This window comes from Scyliorhinus canicula, chromosome 2 (genome assembly GCF_902713615.1).
Source record: "Scyliorhinus canicula chromosome 2, sScyCan1.1, whole genome shotgun sequence".
Classification (NCBI taxonomy): Eukaryota; Metazoa; Chordata; class Chondrichthyes; order Carcharhiniformes; family Scyliorhinidae; genus Scyliorhinus; species Scyliorhinus canicula.
Genome location: NC_052147.1, coordinates 169,743,775 through 169,763,629, shown reverse-complemented (window position 1 = coordinate 169,763,629; position 19,855 = coordinate 169,743,775). Strand labels below are relative to the sequence as shown.

Genomic DNA, 19,855 nt, shown 5'->3' with positions numbered 1-19,855 from the left:
TTGCCACAGCTGAGACCATTTGTTCATTTGATTCCCAGAATTTAAAATATACGGTCAGCATTGTACATAGTCATTAAATTAATTAACTGCAGTTTATGTGACTGATTAGCTTATCACAAGTGAGACATAGTTTGCAAATTATAATGGAGGTGGAAGTTTACACAAGCACCCAGAAGACATGGATTACATATCCTCATGCAGTACTTACATGACACCTTGCAACACCTTCTGGGGGTCAGGATCAAAGAGCCGGTCAACATAATGACGACTGCTGGCTGTAACTTCCTAAAGAGAATGAAGTGCTTAGATTAATAGTTGCATTTTTCATGAACAGGATTCCTTCTGTTAGCAACTAGACACTCATCAAGGTTAACCTCGTGGTCAATAATAACCTACTATCCAAATTGTACGAGTTTTACACAAAATAAATGGACCACATTGAGAAAGATAAACTATAGAGATAATGTGTATCATTTTACAAACAAAACTATCACTCTCTTCTAGACCAATGGCTACGGTAACACTCTTTGCCACATGTACTAATTTTAAATGGAAAACACCGTACACAAATATAGGTAAATGTTCTTCTTGTGTATGTTTATTTAAAAAAATATCTAGCATTCAGTATGTAACTCTGCAGCCGTACTCCTTCAGCAAAGTTTGGAATTCTGGCATGAATTTATCACAGCACAAATGTGCAGAAATTGCAGTTTCCAAGCTTTTGTCCAGCAGCTGCTGGAGGTAATCTAACTTCATCAAAGTCATCCCTGAGGAGGTTGACTCGCATACAAAGTGCCAGTTCCACAACAAGCTCTTAAGAACATGTGGTTTTCCTTTTGCCATATTGTGCCTTGTTGCACTGCTGGTTGGGCTTAATTGTTGTTCTAGCATGCAGAGGTTATTCCAACTATTCACTCGGACTCCGTACAGATGTTTCAATGCAGCCTGTTACAGTGCTAAACAGCATTTTAAGGCACACTGAACAACCAGAACGTATCACTATTTAGCTGAGAAATGCATAATGCTTACTCTCATAACAAAACTACAATTAGCAGCATCTGAATTCACAATCTGCCCAGTGATGGTTAGTGGCTAATGTATTGGACAACACACTAGATTTTAATTCTGCATTAGAAAAAAACATTAATATGGTCAAAGTACAGTCTCAGATATTCAATATTAAATATATTCAACTTTAAATTTCAATGGTACAGTACTTCTTAAAGAATATGTATATCAGGCAGTGCTGTAATGTCTGGCACTGGTATTTACAGTGAGAATTATATTTGAATAAGCATATTATTGTCTGAACAAAAGCAATAAATATTAAAATAGGTTTCTTACAGATCCTGTATCAGTAGACTTATAACAGCATAAGAGATGCACAATAGTACTCCACAGACTAGTTTATTACAACAAAAATGTACATGTATATGGGACTTTCAACATAAAAAAGTGTCCCAAGGCACTTCATAGGAGTATTATAAAACAAAATGACACTGAACCATATGAGGAGATATCAGAGTAGATGAGCAAAAGCTAGGAAAAGGTATGTCAGGTTTTAAAAGGAAAGCAAGGTAGAAACGCAAAGTGGTCCAGGGAGGGAATTCCAGAGTTTAGGGCCTAGGCAGCTAAAGCCCCAGAAACCAATGGTGGAACAAATAAAATGGAGGATGCTGAAGAGGCCTGAATTAGAGGAGCACAGATATGTGTGTATAGGGCTGAGAGAGGTTGTAGGACTTAAGGCGATGGCAGAGATAGGGAGTCCAATGTCATTGAATAAAGAGTAATGCACATGCAACATTATACTTGCTTTACTTAATTTCATTACCACAGTCTCCAGCAGGATTGTTTTTTTCAAAATATTGTGTCATATCAGTATTGCAGAGTGGAGGCTTTGTTGGCAATAGTAAAAAGTCTGCAATTTTCTAATGACACTCCACTGCATTTTAAAAAAAGGAAAGCATCACGAATGTGGTGGAAGAGAGAACATTTAGCAATAAACTGGGCTCATGATTCATGAGAATCAGCATGATTCACCAGTCATTTATATTAGTTTTATAGTCACATAAATCCAATTCTTATACAGGCAGTCTAGCAGCCTAAACTACATTTTGATAATTACCTCTATACTCCATGAATTTTCCCTGACCTAACATCTTAGGTTCTCTAATGTCACCTGAAATCACAGAAATACCAAAGACAAACACGCTGTTCAGCGCACTGTCAAAATGACTCTTTCAATCAAAATTAGATGTCTACAACCACTTACCCCCTATTCCAGGGGTGGGCAAACTTTTCCGTGCAAGGGCCACATTCAGAAATTCACAATTCACAAAGGGCCGCATAGTATATTAAGTAAAATAATTACTTCACCCGGTTATGATTCTGGGTGCCTCATATGGAACATAGAACAGTACAGCACAGAACAGGCCCTTCGGCCCTCGATGTTGTGCCGAGCAATGATCACCCTACTCAAGTCAACGTATCCACCCTATACCAGTAAGTAACCCAACAGCCCCCCCCCCCCCCCATTAACCTTAAAAAAAAAAAAAAAATTTTTTTTTAAAAATTTTTTTTTTTAAAATAAAATTTTTTTTTTTTTTTTAAATGACTTGGTGGGCCGCAGAAATACCTTTGGCGGGCCGCATGCGGCCCGCGGGCCGTAGTTTGCCCACCCCTGCCCTATTCAGTATTAACTTGACGAGAATGGTGTATTAATAGGATGGCCCTACAATGGCATATTATAACGGCATCACTTTCTAGAAATATTTTAAACAATTTCGTTACAGAAACTGGTCATTAGACTAAGTTGAGAAAGCACTCCCCCACTTCAGAACAGAATTCAATCTAGAGCAACTGACAAAAATCTCTTTTTCAAGGCAGAAGGGCCACCATTAACGGAGGTCAAAGTAAATGATAATCTACAAATGTCCATCATGCTGCACAACTATCACTAAACTGACAATCTATTCAGGAGCCATTAAAACTTCTGGCTGATGTAAGAACCAAGACTCAATAAGTTAATATGATTAATTTAAGTAAGGAGAAAGGAACACGCACAGGAGGCTTTGCCCTCGTCGGACCACTGCTGACCTGATAAATGAGGATTCGATAAAAAGATGAAAAAAATATCACATTCTGGCATAAGATCAGTTTGTTGAGCACAAACCTCCAGAGAAAGTTGTTAAAGAATTCCAGACCTCGTCCTTTATGACCGTGGTTAAAATCTTTCAATTAGTTTATTTTGACAATGTTTAGTCTGCAATTTTAGCATGGTTGTCAAATTATTTGTGCAACGTAAAGGTTGCAGTGGAAGTCCTTATTCCAGATCCAACCCCATGTCAGAGTGGAAGGATGAGAAGTTGACAGGTGGATGCAATCTCAGATATGAAGCTGCATTGATTGCAACAGATTTAAAATGCCTTGAGAGCTCCACAAAATTTGTGGGCAATTTTAAACATAAGTAGTCACTTCATTGTGTAAACATTTAAAGTTTAACTACTGGGGAAAAGATAACTACAGACACAAATTTATAACCTTAGCAGGATAACCAGAGTAAGAAAGGTGTGCAAGAACGCCAGTAGACAGCTTTCCTTACAGAAATACTTCCTATTTTCTATCTTTGTCCACTTTCCCCATTTACTTAAATAGGCACATACAAAATACCGGGGGGGGGGGGGGGGGGGGGGCTGTTTTCTTTCTGTTTAAGATAACCAATAAAACTCACTTCCACAGGCACAACCACTTTCCTCAACATCTCCTCTGAAGCATTATAATAATCTTTATTATTGTCACAAGTAGGCTTACATTAACACTGCTAAGAAATTACATATGAATTCCAAATTAAATTATATCTTTGTGTTTCAGATCCATATATGCTAACACATATTTCCATACTTACTGTTCCTCAAGCCAAAACTCTCACCCATTTCCTGTGATCAACAATGTTCACTTTCTCAGAGAGCAGGTGCTGTATCTATTTATACCTCCTCCAGACTCACGTTGTTTATTTCCTTTGCAACATCATCCCTTCTGCCATTTAATCACTCCTGCCCTCCACTCCATCACATACCTACCCCCTTTTTTTCTTTCCCCCAACCATCCAATCCTTTCCTCTGCTTCTATACTTCCTCATCAACTTAAAACATCTTCCAGACAGAACATCAATTTCCAGTATCTTCTGTTTGTGATATGGAATTAAGCAGGTGCGCTCAGATTCTATAATATATTACAAAATTTAAAACAATAATTATCCACAATAGTAAGTCAGTAAAAGGAGTCCAATTGCTGCTGAGTTGAGTATCACAAAAAAATTAAGATTAGCTTGAATAACAAACAAAAATACAAAATAAAAATATTTTACATTGTCCCTTTCACAACCTCAGGACATTCCAAAGTATTTCACAATCAATTAAGTACTTTCGAACTGCAGTCACTGTTGTAATAGAGTAAAGTGTGGCAAGTGGACTTGCATACAGCAAGGTTCCACAATTAGCAATGAGATAAACAGCCAAACTGTTTTAGTGACGTTGGTTAAGGACATCTGACCAAAATAAAATCTAAAGGCTACTTCGAGGGCAGACGAACAATGGCCAAGAGCCCAAAATATAAATTCCTCGGAGGTGCAAGTGTCCTGACTATGGAAAAAAAAGGTTGACAGAGTTTGGGTTTTAAAAATAGGGGCCAAGAGAAAATAAGTAATAAATTTATGCAAAATAAAGGTTGTCACAATTAAGATAGTGTAATTTTGGATACCCAGTATAGAAAGAGCAAGGTTAGTGCAGCATATTCCGCAGTATAACGACAATAGTGAGAAATTAGAGTTGCCCAATTATATATCACTGATGTGGCTACGCCAATTTAACCACTCGATGCAAAAAGGATAGAACAGGGTACATTCTGAATGGTGGAAAACTAGAAACAGTGGAAAACTAGAAACATTTTTGTAGCTCGCTGACCAGGCGCCCTTTTTAAAAAGAGGCTCTATGTGACCAGCGTGACAGTGTTAGAAATGCCAAAAGACGTTTTTTATTCTAAGCATCAGAAGATCTGCTGAGAAAACCACCGTGCACCTGAAAGATTAAGCCCATAATCTCGACCCCCCCCCCCCCCCCTCCCCAGAGGCTGCTACACTCCGAGTATTCCCAGCATTTTCTGTTTTTATTTCAGAATTCCAGAATCTGCGATGTTTTGCTTTTGAATTGATTATATGTCCAACAAAGATCTAAGGGAGAGGAGGCAAATATGACGTTCAGTTGCAGATCAACCATATCCATTGAATAGTGATAGAACAGGCTTGACTACTGCTGTTCCTATATTTCTATGTGTGCAAACTCTGGTAAGAATGCAACATATACACAATATAAAATGTAATTCACAATCAGCAACAATGTGGCTTCTGGCTAACATATTGCATAGCACGAGGTTAAGAGAAATGTTTTCATATGGACAATGTATAATAGTCACAAATAGGCTTACATTGGAGCACAAAATGCTTTGGCACAGGGAATAGTTGAGGCAGAGGCCACTATATAATTAAGGGAAAGATTTGATGCAGAGTAGGTTATGTGGAAAGAGAAGGGTAGTACAAATAGTCTTGGATTGCTTCAATAAAAAGCAGACATCTTGTGCTACAAAAAGCATTCATTTAATCTGAATCAGTTTAGATGTCAACCCAAGTACCTTCCATCCTGAGACAAGTTGCAGTCTCTGGGGTGGCACGATGGCGCAGTGGCTCACACTGCTGCCTCACAGCTCCAGGGTTCCGGTTTCAATTCCAGCCTCGGGTGACTGTCTGTGTGGAGTTTGCACTTTCACCCAGTGTCTGCGTGGGTTTCCTCCGGGTCCTCCGGTTTCCATGCTAAATTGCCAGTTAGTGTCCAAAAGGTTTGGTGGGGTTGCGGGGATAGGGTGGATGCGTGGGCTTAAGTAAGGTGTTCTTTCCAAGGGCCGGAACAAACTTGATGGGCCGAATGCCCTCCGTCTGTAAATTCTATGATCGATTTTCTGGGATATCAGAAATTTTACTTTCACCAAGCACTGGCTTTTGGAGATGAACATTGCGAGGGGGCTGGGCACTTTAATTGTTTGTCCTTCCAAAATCACATAGGTGTTCATCAGAGAGGTGTTCATCACAGACATAGAATGAACAGGTGATGGCCATTTGGTCCCTTGTAGCTGTGCCAGCTCTTTGAAAGAGCTGGATAAAAGCTTTGACAAAGGGTCATCTGGACTCGAAACGTTAGCTTTTTTCTCTCCCTACAGATGCTGCCAGACCTGCTGAGATTTTACAGCATTTTCGATTTGGTCTTCGAAAGAGCTGGCCACTTAATTTGCCCTTACCTCAGAGCCCTGCACTTTTGAGTGTACGTCAACAATTTGCGCACTTCATGAAGTCAGCCCATGAAGGCACTCACTGACTGATATAACATCTCTTCTGTTTAATCTGCAACTGGTTACCATTAGGATCAGCATACAGGTGTGTTTTTTTTATAAACACCTGCAACATTTGAGCCAATTTTAGCTCAAGAATGTTATAAGAAATCTGATTAAAAAAATAAATTATCTGACTTAACAGTAACACCTTCCTATAAAGAATACTACATTGCCTCCTGCCCATACTCTAATATCCTTTTTTTAAAGCTTTTAAACTATGCCGTGTCCTGCTAGAGAACAGTAATCCAAAAGCCAGGCAATATTTCAGCATCTATTTTAATACAAATGAATAGTAATCAAGCACAAGTTTTATATACATTTCAAATCAATAATATATTAAGTTATCAAAATTTCACTTCTTCTTGTGAGTATTTCTTCCCTTCTGTATCAAGTGGCATACACCAGTTTGCTAAAGTAATATTAAACACAGTGGAATTGTAATAATTTAACCTGATTTACAAACCATAAAGTAAAGCTCAAAGTACCAGGTTACAAACATCTCATGACTCAGATTATCATTTAGTTCCATTAGGAACGACTGTGCCTTACATTTTCAGCGAAATTAAAATTCTCAGTACTGAGCTAAATAAAGAGCATAGATGAATACAAGACAACTCAGTCAAACACATTTCTTTGACAAAGTAATTCCATTACCAACTACCCACCATAACAAATAGCTGATAGTTTTTAGTTTTTTTTTATAATCGAAAAGCAATGCAGAGAACACTGTCACCTAATTTCCTTAGTTCGATACCATCACCACCTAGCAACAAGCATGTTCCTAGCTTAGTACTTCACAATACCAGTTTTAATATCCCAGACCATCCCCTCAAAAGCTAATCTCACGCCCACAGTTTGAGAAGTCCTGTCCGAATCTTTGACCATTTACACTTGTACTTATTCTTCATAATTTAAGCGCATTCATTGATCTTTTGTTGAAGAAAGTTCATTCATATTTGACTGTGAGCATGATAGAGAAGAAAAGGTTGAGAGATTTGATAAAGGTGTTCAAAATCATGAGGGGTCTAGACAGAGTAAATAGAGAGTAACTGTTCAATTGGTTGAGAACCAGTGGATATCAATTTATAGGTATCTGGAAAAAGACATGATTGATCAATTGGCCTTTTTCAGTGCTATAACCATTCTAGGATTCTATGATAATCTATGAGTAGGATTTTGGTGGGAGTTTGTTACATGATGTTTACAGAATGGTATTACATTCCTCTTTCACATTACTATATTGTAGATTTAGCAGAAAATAGTTAGGTTACACCACATGTACACAATACCACACGCAGTTTTACATTTGTTATCCTGCTTTCCACTTTATTACAAACACAACTATGCAAATATTGTACCACACTTTCCATGTACCCACTTAGTTTCCATATAACACATTGGTCTCATGTAACGGTTTAATTAGCCCAGGAATAAATGCAATGGCATTATCTATTTGAAGACATTTTAGTGCCAGGTTTTTTCCATCTATATTGTACACAGGTACTACCAATGCCATTTAAAAAGAAATGCATCGCCCTGATACTTCCAACCATCATGTCAATGTGGCGGAACAGTAAAATGATGTCTTGCCCCTTCTAGTATATTGTCTCATCCTAGATCATATCTAAAATCCCAGCAGTATTAAATCCAACTTCTCATTGTATTGCAGCTGGGTTTGACCATAAAAGCTAGGGCAATTCAGGGAAATAGCCATCTTGTCCCTTAGGTCATACTAAGCAAACAGTGATAGGCTTTTAATTATTTTTCGTGAGTTATCACATTTTGTCACACCTAGGGTATCTGTTGCACTCTCTGATGTAACCCAAAAAAAAACTGGCATGCTCCTACCGATATACAGTACAACAATCTAAAGTAATTTTATTAACTATTTCACTGCCCCTTTTTCTTACCTTCATTGTTACACTCAGAGTTCCACTGCATTGCTGTTCTGTAGTGAGAAAATCAAGAAACTGCAGAATTAAGTGACAATGACCACCAAAAGAGAGATCCTTAAAATCTGCACTGGAAAGCAGCATGCTCCTTATTTTTTTTTTAAGAAATAGCACCTCAATTAAATAACCAGTAAATTACAATCGCTTAAACACAGCTAGTGTGAGTTTCTAAGATGCAAGCATCAGAGTTTTAAGCATACTTTCGAATCAAGAATTGCAACATTGAACTTTGTTTCTTTTGCATTATCAAGACAACTGAAAATGCTCAAATTTTACATAGTTCAGCAACATTTACTCTGCAAAAAAAACTCATTCATTCCAACTTAGAATTCAAAATCATTAATAGTGAGTATTTAGGTGGCTTAAGTTAGATGGTGTATCCTTTTGAAAGTGAACGATACATTCCACAACTGGAGAGCTGAGCAAGCAGATTGGAATCAGGTTCCTGAACCATAATCAGCAATTTTGTGCAGAGCTCTAAACAATGGCTAACTGCAAGATTATTTTACAAATGTTACTATTCTTTCTTTCCTACATAAAATATATGCCCTTGTGTGTCGGAACTGCAATGCATAATCACGGTTTCAGGAGGAAAAGGTGTGAACCCCAACAATGTTGTAAAAATACCAAATTTCTCTCAATAGTAAAAATTACATTTATCCCATCAATATTCCATTAGAAATCGCAGGTGTTGTACTAGGAGGTTCACTAATAAAAATTCATTTAAAGCATTTTTATCTCTAATGACCCATTGAAGATTGCAGTGATTGAGGGGAAATAGCTCATACTTATTTACTGTGAATATATTGTGACATAAAGCAACTTTGCATCAAAGGTAACCTTGTAGTCTGAACATTTCAAAAGCAGTTGAAAACTATACAATTAAATGTATAAATAAATTAATCCTTGCAATGTGTCTAATGTTTCATATAATGTGCCATTATAATGTTGAGCATTGAGTTTGAATATTACATTAGGTTCAGATAAAAGAGCTAGGGATCAACATAGATATGATAGAACTTGCTTTTCTCAACAAATGCTCCCTTCCTTTAGAGAATAAATTGATCGCAGACATAAATGTTTCAACACCACCTTCCCCAAATGGCCATTATTTAGGAAAGCACCGTGATTACAGAATTGTCACAGCATGGGAGGCCATTTCACCCATCATGTCCGTGCCAGCTCTCCGAATGAGCAATTTAGCGACATTGACCATTCAACTGCAACGGCAATCATAGCTAAGCTTCAGGGCAAGATTGCGGTCAACTTTCCTTTCTCTAACTTGAGGCACTGAGACCAATTAAAGACTAGAAAGTTGTTCCAACATTCAAATCTCTCTGCTGCATAATTTAGATAAATTATAACAGTCCAAACTGAATTTGTTCCCAATCTAGCTGGTCAAGGACAGGCATCAGAAAAAGAAGCTAGGTCACAGTTAGAGTTTCAGAAATCCTTGAGCTGGGAAATGGGAGCCTACAAGATCCTGAACAGGCTGCAATCAAGCAATCCTCATCTTCATTACACATCAAGCGAACACAGTGCATTTTGCCACAATGCCACAAATAAACAACTGTCAGGGGAATCTCAAAATGATAAATGTTTATATTATTTATTTTTGCTGATACAGCAGTCCCCAATCTGAAACGTTCGCAGAAAACTAAAAAAAAATCTTGTTTCTTTTCTCCAGAGAAAACAGAGGTATGGAATTATTTAAATGCAGTCCATCATTACTAAATTGCCACTGTAATGCCGACTGGTAAATCAAGTTATTAGAAATAACTAACTGTCCTCAAAGCTTACAGAAACAAATATATTTCACTGCAAAAGATTTTCATCAGGACATGACACAGCACTTCACAGCCAATGATGTATTTTTGAACCGTTGTTACTGTTGTAACATAGAAACATGGCAGCTAATTTGTGCACAGTAAGGTTTGCATAGCACCTTAACATAATAGATGCACAGGAAGCTTTACAGAGGCATTATAAAACAAAATTCGACACCAAACTACATACAGAGATATCAGGACAGATGACCAAAAGCTCGGCATGGGGTAGATTTTAAGGAGCTTAAAAGCGTAAAAGATATAGAGGAAATGAGATTTAGAACCATAGAATGGCAAAGTAGCTATTTGGCCCATCATGTCACTGCCTCTCTAAGTGGTCCATTCCAGAGTTCTGGACTTAGGCAGTTGAAGGCATGGCCACCAATGGTGTTTGAATACATTCCTACAGAGCCAGGAGGGGCCAAGCTATTGAGGGATATCGACACAAGCTATTGAGGGATATCGACACAAGGATGAGAATTGTATCAAACCATTTCTGAAGGAAACTGGGTGGTAACAAATACACGGATGAGGGTATCAGCAGCAGAAGAGTCGAGGGAGGGGTAGAGTCTGGCAACGTTACGGAAATAGTGATTGAAAGATAATCTGGGAGTACTGCCCAATTCATTTAATAATAATCTTTATTAGTGTCACAGGTTGGTTTACATTAACACTGCAATGAAGTTACTGTGAAAATCCCCTAGTCGCCACACTCCGGCGCCTGTTCGGTCACACTGAGGGAGAATTCATCTAACAAGCACTTCTTTCAGGACTTGTGGGAGGAAACGGAGCACCCGGAGTAAACCCACACAGACACAGGGAAAACTTGCAGACTCCGCAGAGGCAGTGACCCAAGACAGGAATTGAATCTGGGACCCTGGCACTGTGAAGTGCAGTTCTAATCGCTGTGTTACGGTGCTGCCATTATTTTACTTCCACCTTAAAGATCTGACCCAAAATTGTTTTCAGAAAAACAGCACCTTTATTCTTATAAAAGGTTTTGTTTCAACTCAGCCTATGATTTGCTGAACATTTTGACAGGTCAGTTGAGCTTTTTCAGATAGATAACAGAGGTCTTTGCACTTAAAATGGCAGAAGGAAGTTAAAACCACTCTGTTTTCCAATTAATCAGTAAATGCATACTTACACAGTGGAAATTAACTATGCTTTTTCAGGGATGTGAGAAGAGCTTTTTTTATATAAACATAGTGAGTGGTGAAGACCTGGAACTCGTTGCCCATGAGGACGGTGGAAGCAGAAACAATGAATAATTTCAAAAGGAGGCTGAATGGGTATGAGGGAGATAAACTTGCATGGCTCCTGAAATAAAGTCAGGTAATAGGTACTTACTGCACGGTTCTACAGAGAGCGGATATGCATTCAATGGATCGAATGGGCTACTTATGTGCCGTAAATGACTCTAAACGAGTTCCAAAGAGTCATTTTGCACTCGAAACGATAACTGTGTCTCTCTCCACAGATGCTGCTGAGCTGTTCCAGCACTTTGTACTCTATCTGGTTACTAGTTTCTTAATTAAGGGAATTGCAATTTCCTGACGATTTAAAGAATAACCGCTGTGGACTAGCAGTGTGACCATAGATACGAGTAAGTAGGTTTCCTCTTCCAATTAAAATGGATACACAAACATAAAAATAAATGTCAAAACGTTTACATACATATAACCCTTCACAAAAATGAGTTATCCCGGTGCATATTTACTGTTAAACGATAAGTGAAATGCAGGAAGGCTGGTGATTTGTACTTTAAAAAGAGGAAGGTTTACAGTAAACATCAGGCCCAAGCCGGGAGCTGCAGTATGCCGATATTCACGTAGACTCCAACGTTAAATACGAGGAGCTGCAGCCGATACACGGAAACACCCTCCGCCCACCTCACACCGGACATGCTTGGGGCCCCTTCGCGTGGGGCTCACAGCCGTGGCCTGAGGAGAGCGAGTCAGTGCGAGCGGGGTTACATACTCACCGAGAGCACGCTCATCCGCATCGGGGCCTCCAGCAGGCACGCCATCTTCAGCAGCAGCAGCGAAGCCGCCCCGGGAGCCCCTCCCCCACACACACCCCGGACTGACTAGGCCGGGCCCGGCAACACTGCACTGCGCAGCCGCAACACCGCCAGCCTACTGGCCACAGCCGCACAATAAAAACACGCGGCCCTTCGCATGATAAGACTTTACAGCGCCAGCGGCTTATTTACTTGTTTTGTTTTAAAAATCTATAAATTGTCGCATCAAATTCATCGAAAGTGAGGCTTTGAATTATGTATATTTACCTTATCCATCACCCGCAGATTCGGATAAATTGTAAGTTATCGCTTTGAGATGTTTTTTTTACAATTATATTTTCTTCTTGTAATATATATATATGTTCCGAAAAATGAGCTGCAGAGTTTTGTTTGGTTTAGTTATTTTTTCTCTCTCTCTGGCTTCTTTCCTCGGAAAGTGTTGAATGTTGCGGCGTGGCGCTGCACTGAGTTTACTTGAATGGGGGGAGGGCGGTGCAGCGCTGGTTGTTTGGCGGTGTGGTTCCCCGAACGCGGCGGCGGCGGAACTCCGGCTGACGGGAGGGAGGGGAGAGCAGGTAGGAAGGAAGCAACAGACGGACACTCCGGCTATGTTGCGGGGATGTCAGTTTGCTTACTGATTGGTGGCCTCCTCGGAGCAGCAAACTCTTCAGTTCCGGTCGCCCAATATAATCCGAGTCCCGCCCCACCCCCGGCCATTTTGACGGGGGAGAAGCGCATGTGTAGGCTCAGGCTCTTCAGGTAATGCCCCCGGTAGTCAAATAGCCCACCTCTAGACTCACTTGCAGTTTACGGAGGTAGACCAAGGATTGTCTAGACACTCCTTGTAAGTCTCTTAAAAAGCCCTGAAAATAAATGCACACCCAACAGTATTTAAATTTGTCAACTGTCTAATTGATTCTAATAATAAATCTGTGCGTTTGCACATCAATATGATTCGTATAATGTTCCTACATTGGCCTGGGTGTACAAATAGTGTCACCTTATTATGCTATGTCTGCACTATTTGGTCACAACAGTTTTATTTAAAACGAAAGGGACAATGCTGGAAAATCTCAGCAGGTCTGGCAGCATCTGTAGGGAGAGAAAAGAGCTAACGTTTCGAGTCCGATTACTTTGTCAAAGCTAACATCTTTTAAATCCAACAGAGCTAACAGCTAACTTTTCTCCCTACAGATGCTGCCAGACCTGAGATTTTCCAGCATTGTCCCTTTCGTTTCAGATTTCAGCATTCGCAGTAATTTGCTTTTATCCAATTGTTTTATTTAATTTACTCTGAGGATGATGAACTCCAGTGATCTTTTAACTTTGAGGGAAATGTTGCTAGTGAATAAATAACTCATTGTTTCTAGTATTTTAAAAGGATCAAAAAACTTTATACTGATTGCTGCATTTTGTGTTTCTTTTTATTTGGAAAGTCAAGAAAGATAAATTTAATTTCCCTGAACATTGTCTCACTTTGTTTACTCTAATTAGCTAGACCACTGCATACAATCTTACACCCTGTCTAGACTTTTTTTCCATTTACGTTCTTAGTTTGCAACTGTCAATCGCTCTTTATAAATGTTTTCTAACTAATGATGATTCATCTAGCATATAGCTGAGCCAGGCTTGTAAGAAGAATTGCTGTTCCGTCGCCTCCTTATGCTGTTGGCTAAACTCTTCCAGATTATACATTGCATTTGGCATAGGTTCCTGTGAGTTGGGGAGAAGACCAAAAATACCTGCTCCTCATTACTGGAAGTGTTCAAGCATGGGTGCCAGTTTCTAACAATCGGACTTGATTGTGAACCCCATCTCGGTCAAATTGCTCGCATCCCTGGTGAGGTTCACGTGAATAATTGCAATTTTGGCATAGTACTTATCATTCCCCAATGACTTTGGTCGAACGGCTAAAGGTATAGACTATTTTCTAAATGGGATAATGAAAATCGCTTATTGTCACAAGTAGGCTTCAAATGAAGTTACTATGAAAAGCCCCTAGTCGCCAAATTCCGGCGCCTGTTCGGGGAGGCTGGTACAGGAACTGAACCGTGCTGCTGGCCTGCCTTGGTCTACTTTAAAAGCCAGCCATTTAGCTCTGTGCTAAACCAGCCCCAGACTGTTGCAGTAGACTTTGGAAATCAGAAACACAAAGGAACTTAGGAGTCCTGTTCAGGATTCTCTTAGGGTTGACATGCAGGTTCAGTTGGTAGTTAGGCAGGCAAATGCAATGTTAGCATTCGTGTCAAGAAGGCTAGGATACAAGAGCAGGGATGTACTGTTGAGGCCGTATAGGGCTCTGGTCAGACCCCATTTTGAATATAGTGTGCTGTTTTGGGCCCTGCATCTAAGGAAGGATGTGCTGGGCTTGGAGAGGGTCCAGAGGAGGTTCACCAGAATGATCCCCTGAATGAAGGACTTTTGTAATATGAGGAGTGGTTGAGGACTCTGGGTCTGTACTCGATGGAGTTTAGAAGGAACAGGGGGATCTCATTGAAACTTACTGAATGCTGAGAGGCCTAGATAGAGTAAACGTGGAGAGGATGTTTCAACTAGTAGGAGAAACTAATACCTGAAAACACAGCCTCCAACTGAAGGGACTATCATTTAAAATAGAGATGAGGAGGAATTTCTTCAGCCAGAGGGAGGTGAATCTGTGGAACTCATTGTCGCAGAATGCTATGGAGGCCAAATCACTAAGTGTCTTTAAGACAGATAGATTCTTGATTAATAAGCATGGTAGCACAATGGTTAGCACAGTTGCTTCACAGCGACAGGGTCCCAGGTTCGATTCCTGCTTGGGTCACTGACTGTTCGGAGTCTGCACGTTCTCCATGTCTGTATGGGTTTCCTTCGGGTGCTCCGGTTTCCTCCCACAAGTTCCAAAAAGATGTGCTATTAGGTAATTTGGACATTCTGAATTCCCCCTCTGTGTACCCGAATAGGTGCTGGAATGTGGCGACTAGGGGCCTTGCACTTCATTGCAGTGTTAATGTAAGCCTACTTGTGACAACAATTATTATTATGGAGAGAAGGCAGGAGAATGGGGATGAAAAACCTAATCAGCCATGATTGCGGAGCAGACTTGATGGGCCGAATGGCCTAATTCTGCTCCTATGTCTTATGAATTGTTTCTTAACAATGCTTTTATCTGGGGATAGATTCAATTTTGCATTTTGTTTTAATAGCAGCTAAAAAGGCAATGTTTTTGTTTACTTTTGCATGTACATCAATTTTTAGAATGGAGTAATCTGTCAATTAAGTCCAGGCTGATTTAAATGATGATTCAATGAATTGTTTGTATAAGAAGTAGCTTGCTATGGATATTCAGGATTGAAATTGCAGATTGCTCACCCAACCATGTTCAAATGGCAGGATTTGGTGTGAAGGCAATATTCCTACTACACTGGATTGTTAATATTAAACATTTTAATTTATTATGTTTCTATGAGCATAGTCCCCATCAGGTTTGTTGGGTGTAGGGCAGCATGGTGGCGAAGTGGTAGCACTGCAGCCTCACAGCGCCGAGGTCCCACGTTCAATCCCGGCTCTGGGCCACCGTCCATGTGGAGTTTGCACATTCTCACCGTGTTTGCGTGGGTTTCGCCTCCACAACCCAAAAGATGTGCAGAGTAGATAGATTGGCCACGCTAAATTGCCCCTTAATTGGAAACATGAATTGGGTACTCTAAATTTATATTTTAAAATGTTTGTTGGGTGTAATTCTAGTTTCTTTGCAGCCTTTTACACCGACTGTGGTAACTATTTTAGGTTTATGAGTTCGCAATCAAAATTGGGCAGCTTCCCTTCTACTGATTCCTTGATTTGATTTATTATAGTCACATGTATTAGTATACAGTGAAAAGTATTGTTTCTTGCATGCTATACAGACAATGCATACCGTACATAGGGAAGGAAGGCGAGACTACAGAATGTAATGTTACAGGCATAGCTATGGTGTAGAGAAAAGATCGACTTAATACGAGGTAGGTCCACTCAAAAGTCTGATGGCAGCAGGGAAGAAGGTGTTCTTGAGTCGGTTGGTAGGTGACCTCAAACTTTTTAAAATCTTTTTCCTGACGGAAGAAGGTGGAAGAGAGTATGTCCGGGGTTGTGGGGTCCTTAATTATGCAGGCTGCCTTTCTGAGGCAGCAGGAAATTTAGACAGAGTCCATGGATGGGAGGCTAGTTTGCGTAAGGATTGGGCTACATTCACAACCTTTTGTAGTTTCCTGCGGTCTTAGGCAGAGCAGAATCCATACCGAGCTGTGATACAACCAGAAGGAATGCTTTCTATGGTGTATCTGTAAACATTGGTAAGAGTCAAATTTCCTTAGTCTGAGAAAGTAGAGTCGTATAGCTTTCTTAACTATAGTGTTGGCATGGGGGGACCAGGGCAGGTTGTTGGTGATCTGGACACCTATAAACTTGTTATTGTTGGTCAGTCATGTTCAACAAGTAACTAGCTGCATAAAATGTAGCCCTTGTTTCAATACTGTAACTGCCTTTCTATAGTATGATGTGTTCGGATTGTTTGTTGGGGTGGGGGGGGGGGGGGGGGGGGGGGGGACCTTTGGCAGTTAAATAGCCTTCCCCCTTTTAGCTCTCGTTTGACCACAACAGATTTTTTGAAATCTTGCTAAATCATCAAGCGTTTAACTTTTTATGCGCTGCGATCATAAAATAAGCAATTGGGTGGCTTTCTTGAAGAGTTTGGCTTTAATATACCTGAACCGATCTAAGTATAAGATTAAAATACACAGCAACCTTCGCATGTGGCGACACAATCCTGAAATTCCCATGCGCGGTAATTGATTACTGTGTGGGTAAGAATAGATTTATCAACTTAAAGAGTGTTGAGAAATAAAGGGTTATACTGCCTGCATTTTGGTTACTTAGCTGGCACAAGGCTGAATTCTGTGGTTTTGTGACTTTCCTTTGGTGGTACTGATGTTTCTGATTAAGATTAAATGGCTGATTTAGCCATCCACCTGGAGACAGTGGTGCTGGGATGAATTTTTTTTAAGTCTTCATCTATAGCAGGGACTTCCCTCTGGATGTCATGGTCAGCCAATGGGGTTTGGAGCTTGGAAGGTGGGTGGGAGAGAGAAGGAGGGTCCCCGCTCCAGTCTTCTCTCATCACCATCTCAATTGCTAGTCCTGCTTACTGTAAAGAAAGCAGTGGCTTAAACGCTCAGGCCTGTCAATCTGGTCGTGACTAGTGCAGTCCCCTTGTAAGTTCAGTTTGTGTCTAAGAATCCCTTGTTGAATGTATCATTCTCCTGAATTCTCTTGATTTGGATACGTGGTGTCTCCATGTGGATTTGAACATGGAGTGGAAGTGATGCAAATTGGGTAGCCATTTGTTGAAGCTCCAGTCACTCTTCTAGCCTATATGTTTTTTAAAAGTCTCTTTTTAAATGTTCAATTTCCGGCCGATGGATTAAAAATCATTATTGCTCAGGTATGGATTAACCTGATATTTTAGCTACGTGGATGTTGAATCTCAAGCCTGGATTTAAAGTACTTACAGTTCGAGTAATCATTCTAAACTAAGTGAAATCTTATCATTTAGAGATGAGATTTGGATATTAGTGAAATTGTTTGCTATGCTTTGAAAAATACCTAACTGAAACAGGATTTTACTTTTTTCCTCTTAAAAATAAAAACTATGATGTTTTTAAAGCATTTTATTTAATTACGGTAATGTATGATAGTATTTTATACAATGTTATAACAATCAAAGGGAGCAACTACATATCTTATTGTTTTATGATTTGTAGAACCAGGCATGTTTTGCTAGTTTATAATTCTGGTCAGTTAAGTTATCAAAGAAGTTGAATTGGTAATACTTTGTTCTAATAGTTTGATTCAGGCCTAATGGGACATTGACAGTTGGACATATTTCACTGTGAGTTTAAGCAGTCATCTTAACTGTTGATTCGATTATTAAATAGTCTTTTAAGATTCAATTTACAACTGCATTCTATTTCTGAGTCTCTTAATCAACTATTTATTCAACAGCCTGTAAGAAAAACCTTAAAAGCTGTATTTGAATATATAAACCTTTTTTAAGTTTAACTTCAGTAATTAATGAATATTGCCCTTTCTTTAATTTCAGAGTCTATGATAGTTTAATTGGGTCAGTACACTGAGACATGAGTGTGCTTAAATAGGGCCCAGGAAGGGAGATTGCTCCTAAAGACAGCCAGCTCATTGGAACTTGTAGTGCAAGCTGTTGCACACTGTTACAATGAAGGTAGCAGTAGAAGGTTGCTGCCATGGTGAGCTGGACAAAATCTATGAGAGTATTCAGTTTTTGGAGAAAAAGGACAATGTTAAGGTGGACCTCTTGTTGTGCTGTGGAGATTTTCAAGCAGTCAGGAATGAAGCTGACATGATTTGCATGGCTGTACCCATTAAATACAGACAAATGCAAACCTTTTACAAGTAAGTAGGTGTTCAAGGTTGTTCTTTCATATCATTTTATTTATTTGTTTATTATTTATGTTTATTGTGTATAAATTAAGATTGATTCACCTTTTAGCTGCTGTGTTCAAATGCTTGCTGTAGCAAGCGTCTGTTTGGAATGTAAAACATCTTTTTAAAATTTGTGTAGAATTTTTATATCTGGTGAAAAATGTACCTAACCAACAAATTATATTTTCTTAATGTATGCTGTATAAAATGAACTGTTTGTGAAGTAAAATGGCATATGTTGAATTGTTAAATGTAGATATTACTCTGGAGAAAAAAAAGCCTCGGTTCTCACCATCTTCATAGGAGGCAATCATGAAGCCTCGAATCACTTGCAGGAGTTGCCTTACGGAGGATGGGTGGCACCAAACATTTACTACCTAGGTATTACACTACTGATGTTTCTATGCAGTATATATCTTGCAACAGTTCTTGGCTTTAAAGCCAACGTGTCTGATAATGGAATTAATTGTTTCCTGACTTTCGCTAATACATGATTATATTATACCTCCTCTGAAAAGGTGGCAGCAAGATTTTTAAGGACCTGTAAAACTCGCTGACATTATGTCTTGGGTTTACAATTGACTGTAAAATGTCAATTACAATTCTAGGTCATTGTGAGTATGATGGGATAGTTAGAAAGAATGGCAACATGGTTTGCATCACCTTGACAGAAGCTATGCAGAGCCAATGTAATTTTTAGTTTTTCTTGTTTTATATTTGTAAACTATTCTACCTAAAATGATAAAGAATTTGAATGGAAGCCCAGTAACAATTTCAGATAACTGGCTGATGTTTTTCTTGCAACAAGGTATCAACATTAAAGGGTGGCTAAAGATTTATGGGCCTCATCTTCAAGGTCTGCTTCTCAGAAAGAATACAAATTTGTTATTTGATTCTAGGGTATGCTGGCGTGGTGAAGTACCGTGGTGTACGTATAGGAGGGCTCTCTGGTATTTTTAAACCACACGACTACAGGAAAGGTAAATTGATGTAACTTAGCGCAGCTCAATTTTCCAAATAGTGAATGCCAACTAAAAATTGCCGCAATCCTGTAATTTTTGTCGAAAACAATTATTTGAAATGGTTTTGTACTGAACAATGCAGATTTTAAAATGATGCATGTTCTTTTACTGTTA

The 19,855-nt window shown here is 39.3% G+C and overlaps 2 protein-coding genes across 13 annotated transcripts in view; one reads left to right on the top strand and one right to left on the bottom strand.

Annotated features, from left to right (window-relative positions):
* armc8 (armadillo repeat containing 8) overlaps positions 1 to 12,722 on the bottom strand; it is a 112,217-nt gene extending 99,495 nt beyond the window's left edge. The window contains exons 1-3 of one of the 8 annotated variants that reach the window (XM_038789031.1): positions 12,507 to 12,722; positions 8,349 to 8,386; positions 209 to 285 (exon numbers count right to left, since the gene is read on the bottom strand). In XM_038789031.1, the coding sequence (XP_038644959.1) occupies positions 209 to 285; positions 8,349 to 8,354 (83 nt within the window). In that variant the 5' untranslated portion in view covers positions 8,355 to 8,386; positions 12,507 to 12,722. Of the gene's footprint in view, positions 1 to 208; positions 286 to 8,348; positions 8,406 to 11,566; positions 11,794 to 11,893; positions 12,122 to 12,200; positions 12,342 to 12,506 lie in introns of those variants that run through there. The other 7 variants (XM_038789030.1, XM_038789033.1, XM_038789034.1 and 4 more) reach the window with 7 other exon arrangements.
* The window catches only part of dbr1 (debranching RNA lariats 1), a 29,244-nt gene continuing 21,723 nt past the window's right edge, over positions 12,335 to 19,855 (top strand). The window contains exons 1-4 of one of the 5 annotated variants that reach the window (XM_038789036.1): positions 12,335 to 12,537; positions 18,361 to 18,689; positions 18,976 to 19,100; positions 19,619 to 19,699. In XM_038789036.1, coding sequence (XP_038644964.1) covers positions 18,493 to 18,689; positions 18,976 to 19,100; positions 19,619 to 19,699 — 403 coding nt within the window. In that variant the 5' untranslated portion in view covers positions 12,335 to 12,537; positions 18,361 to 18,492. Of the gene's footprint in view, positions 12,538 to 12,721; positions 12,999 to 13,734; positions 14,080 to 18,360; positions 18,690 to 18,975; positions 19,101 to 19,618; positions 19,700 to 19,855 lie in introns of those variants that run through there. The other 4 variants (XM_038789037.1, XM_038789035.1, XM_038789038.1 and 1 more) reach the window with 4 other exon arrangements.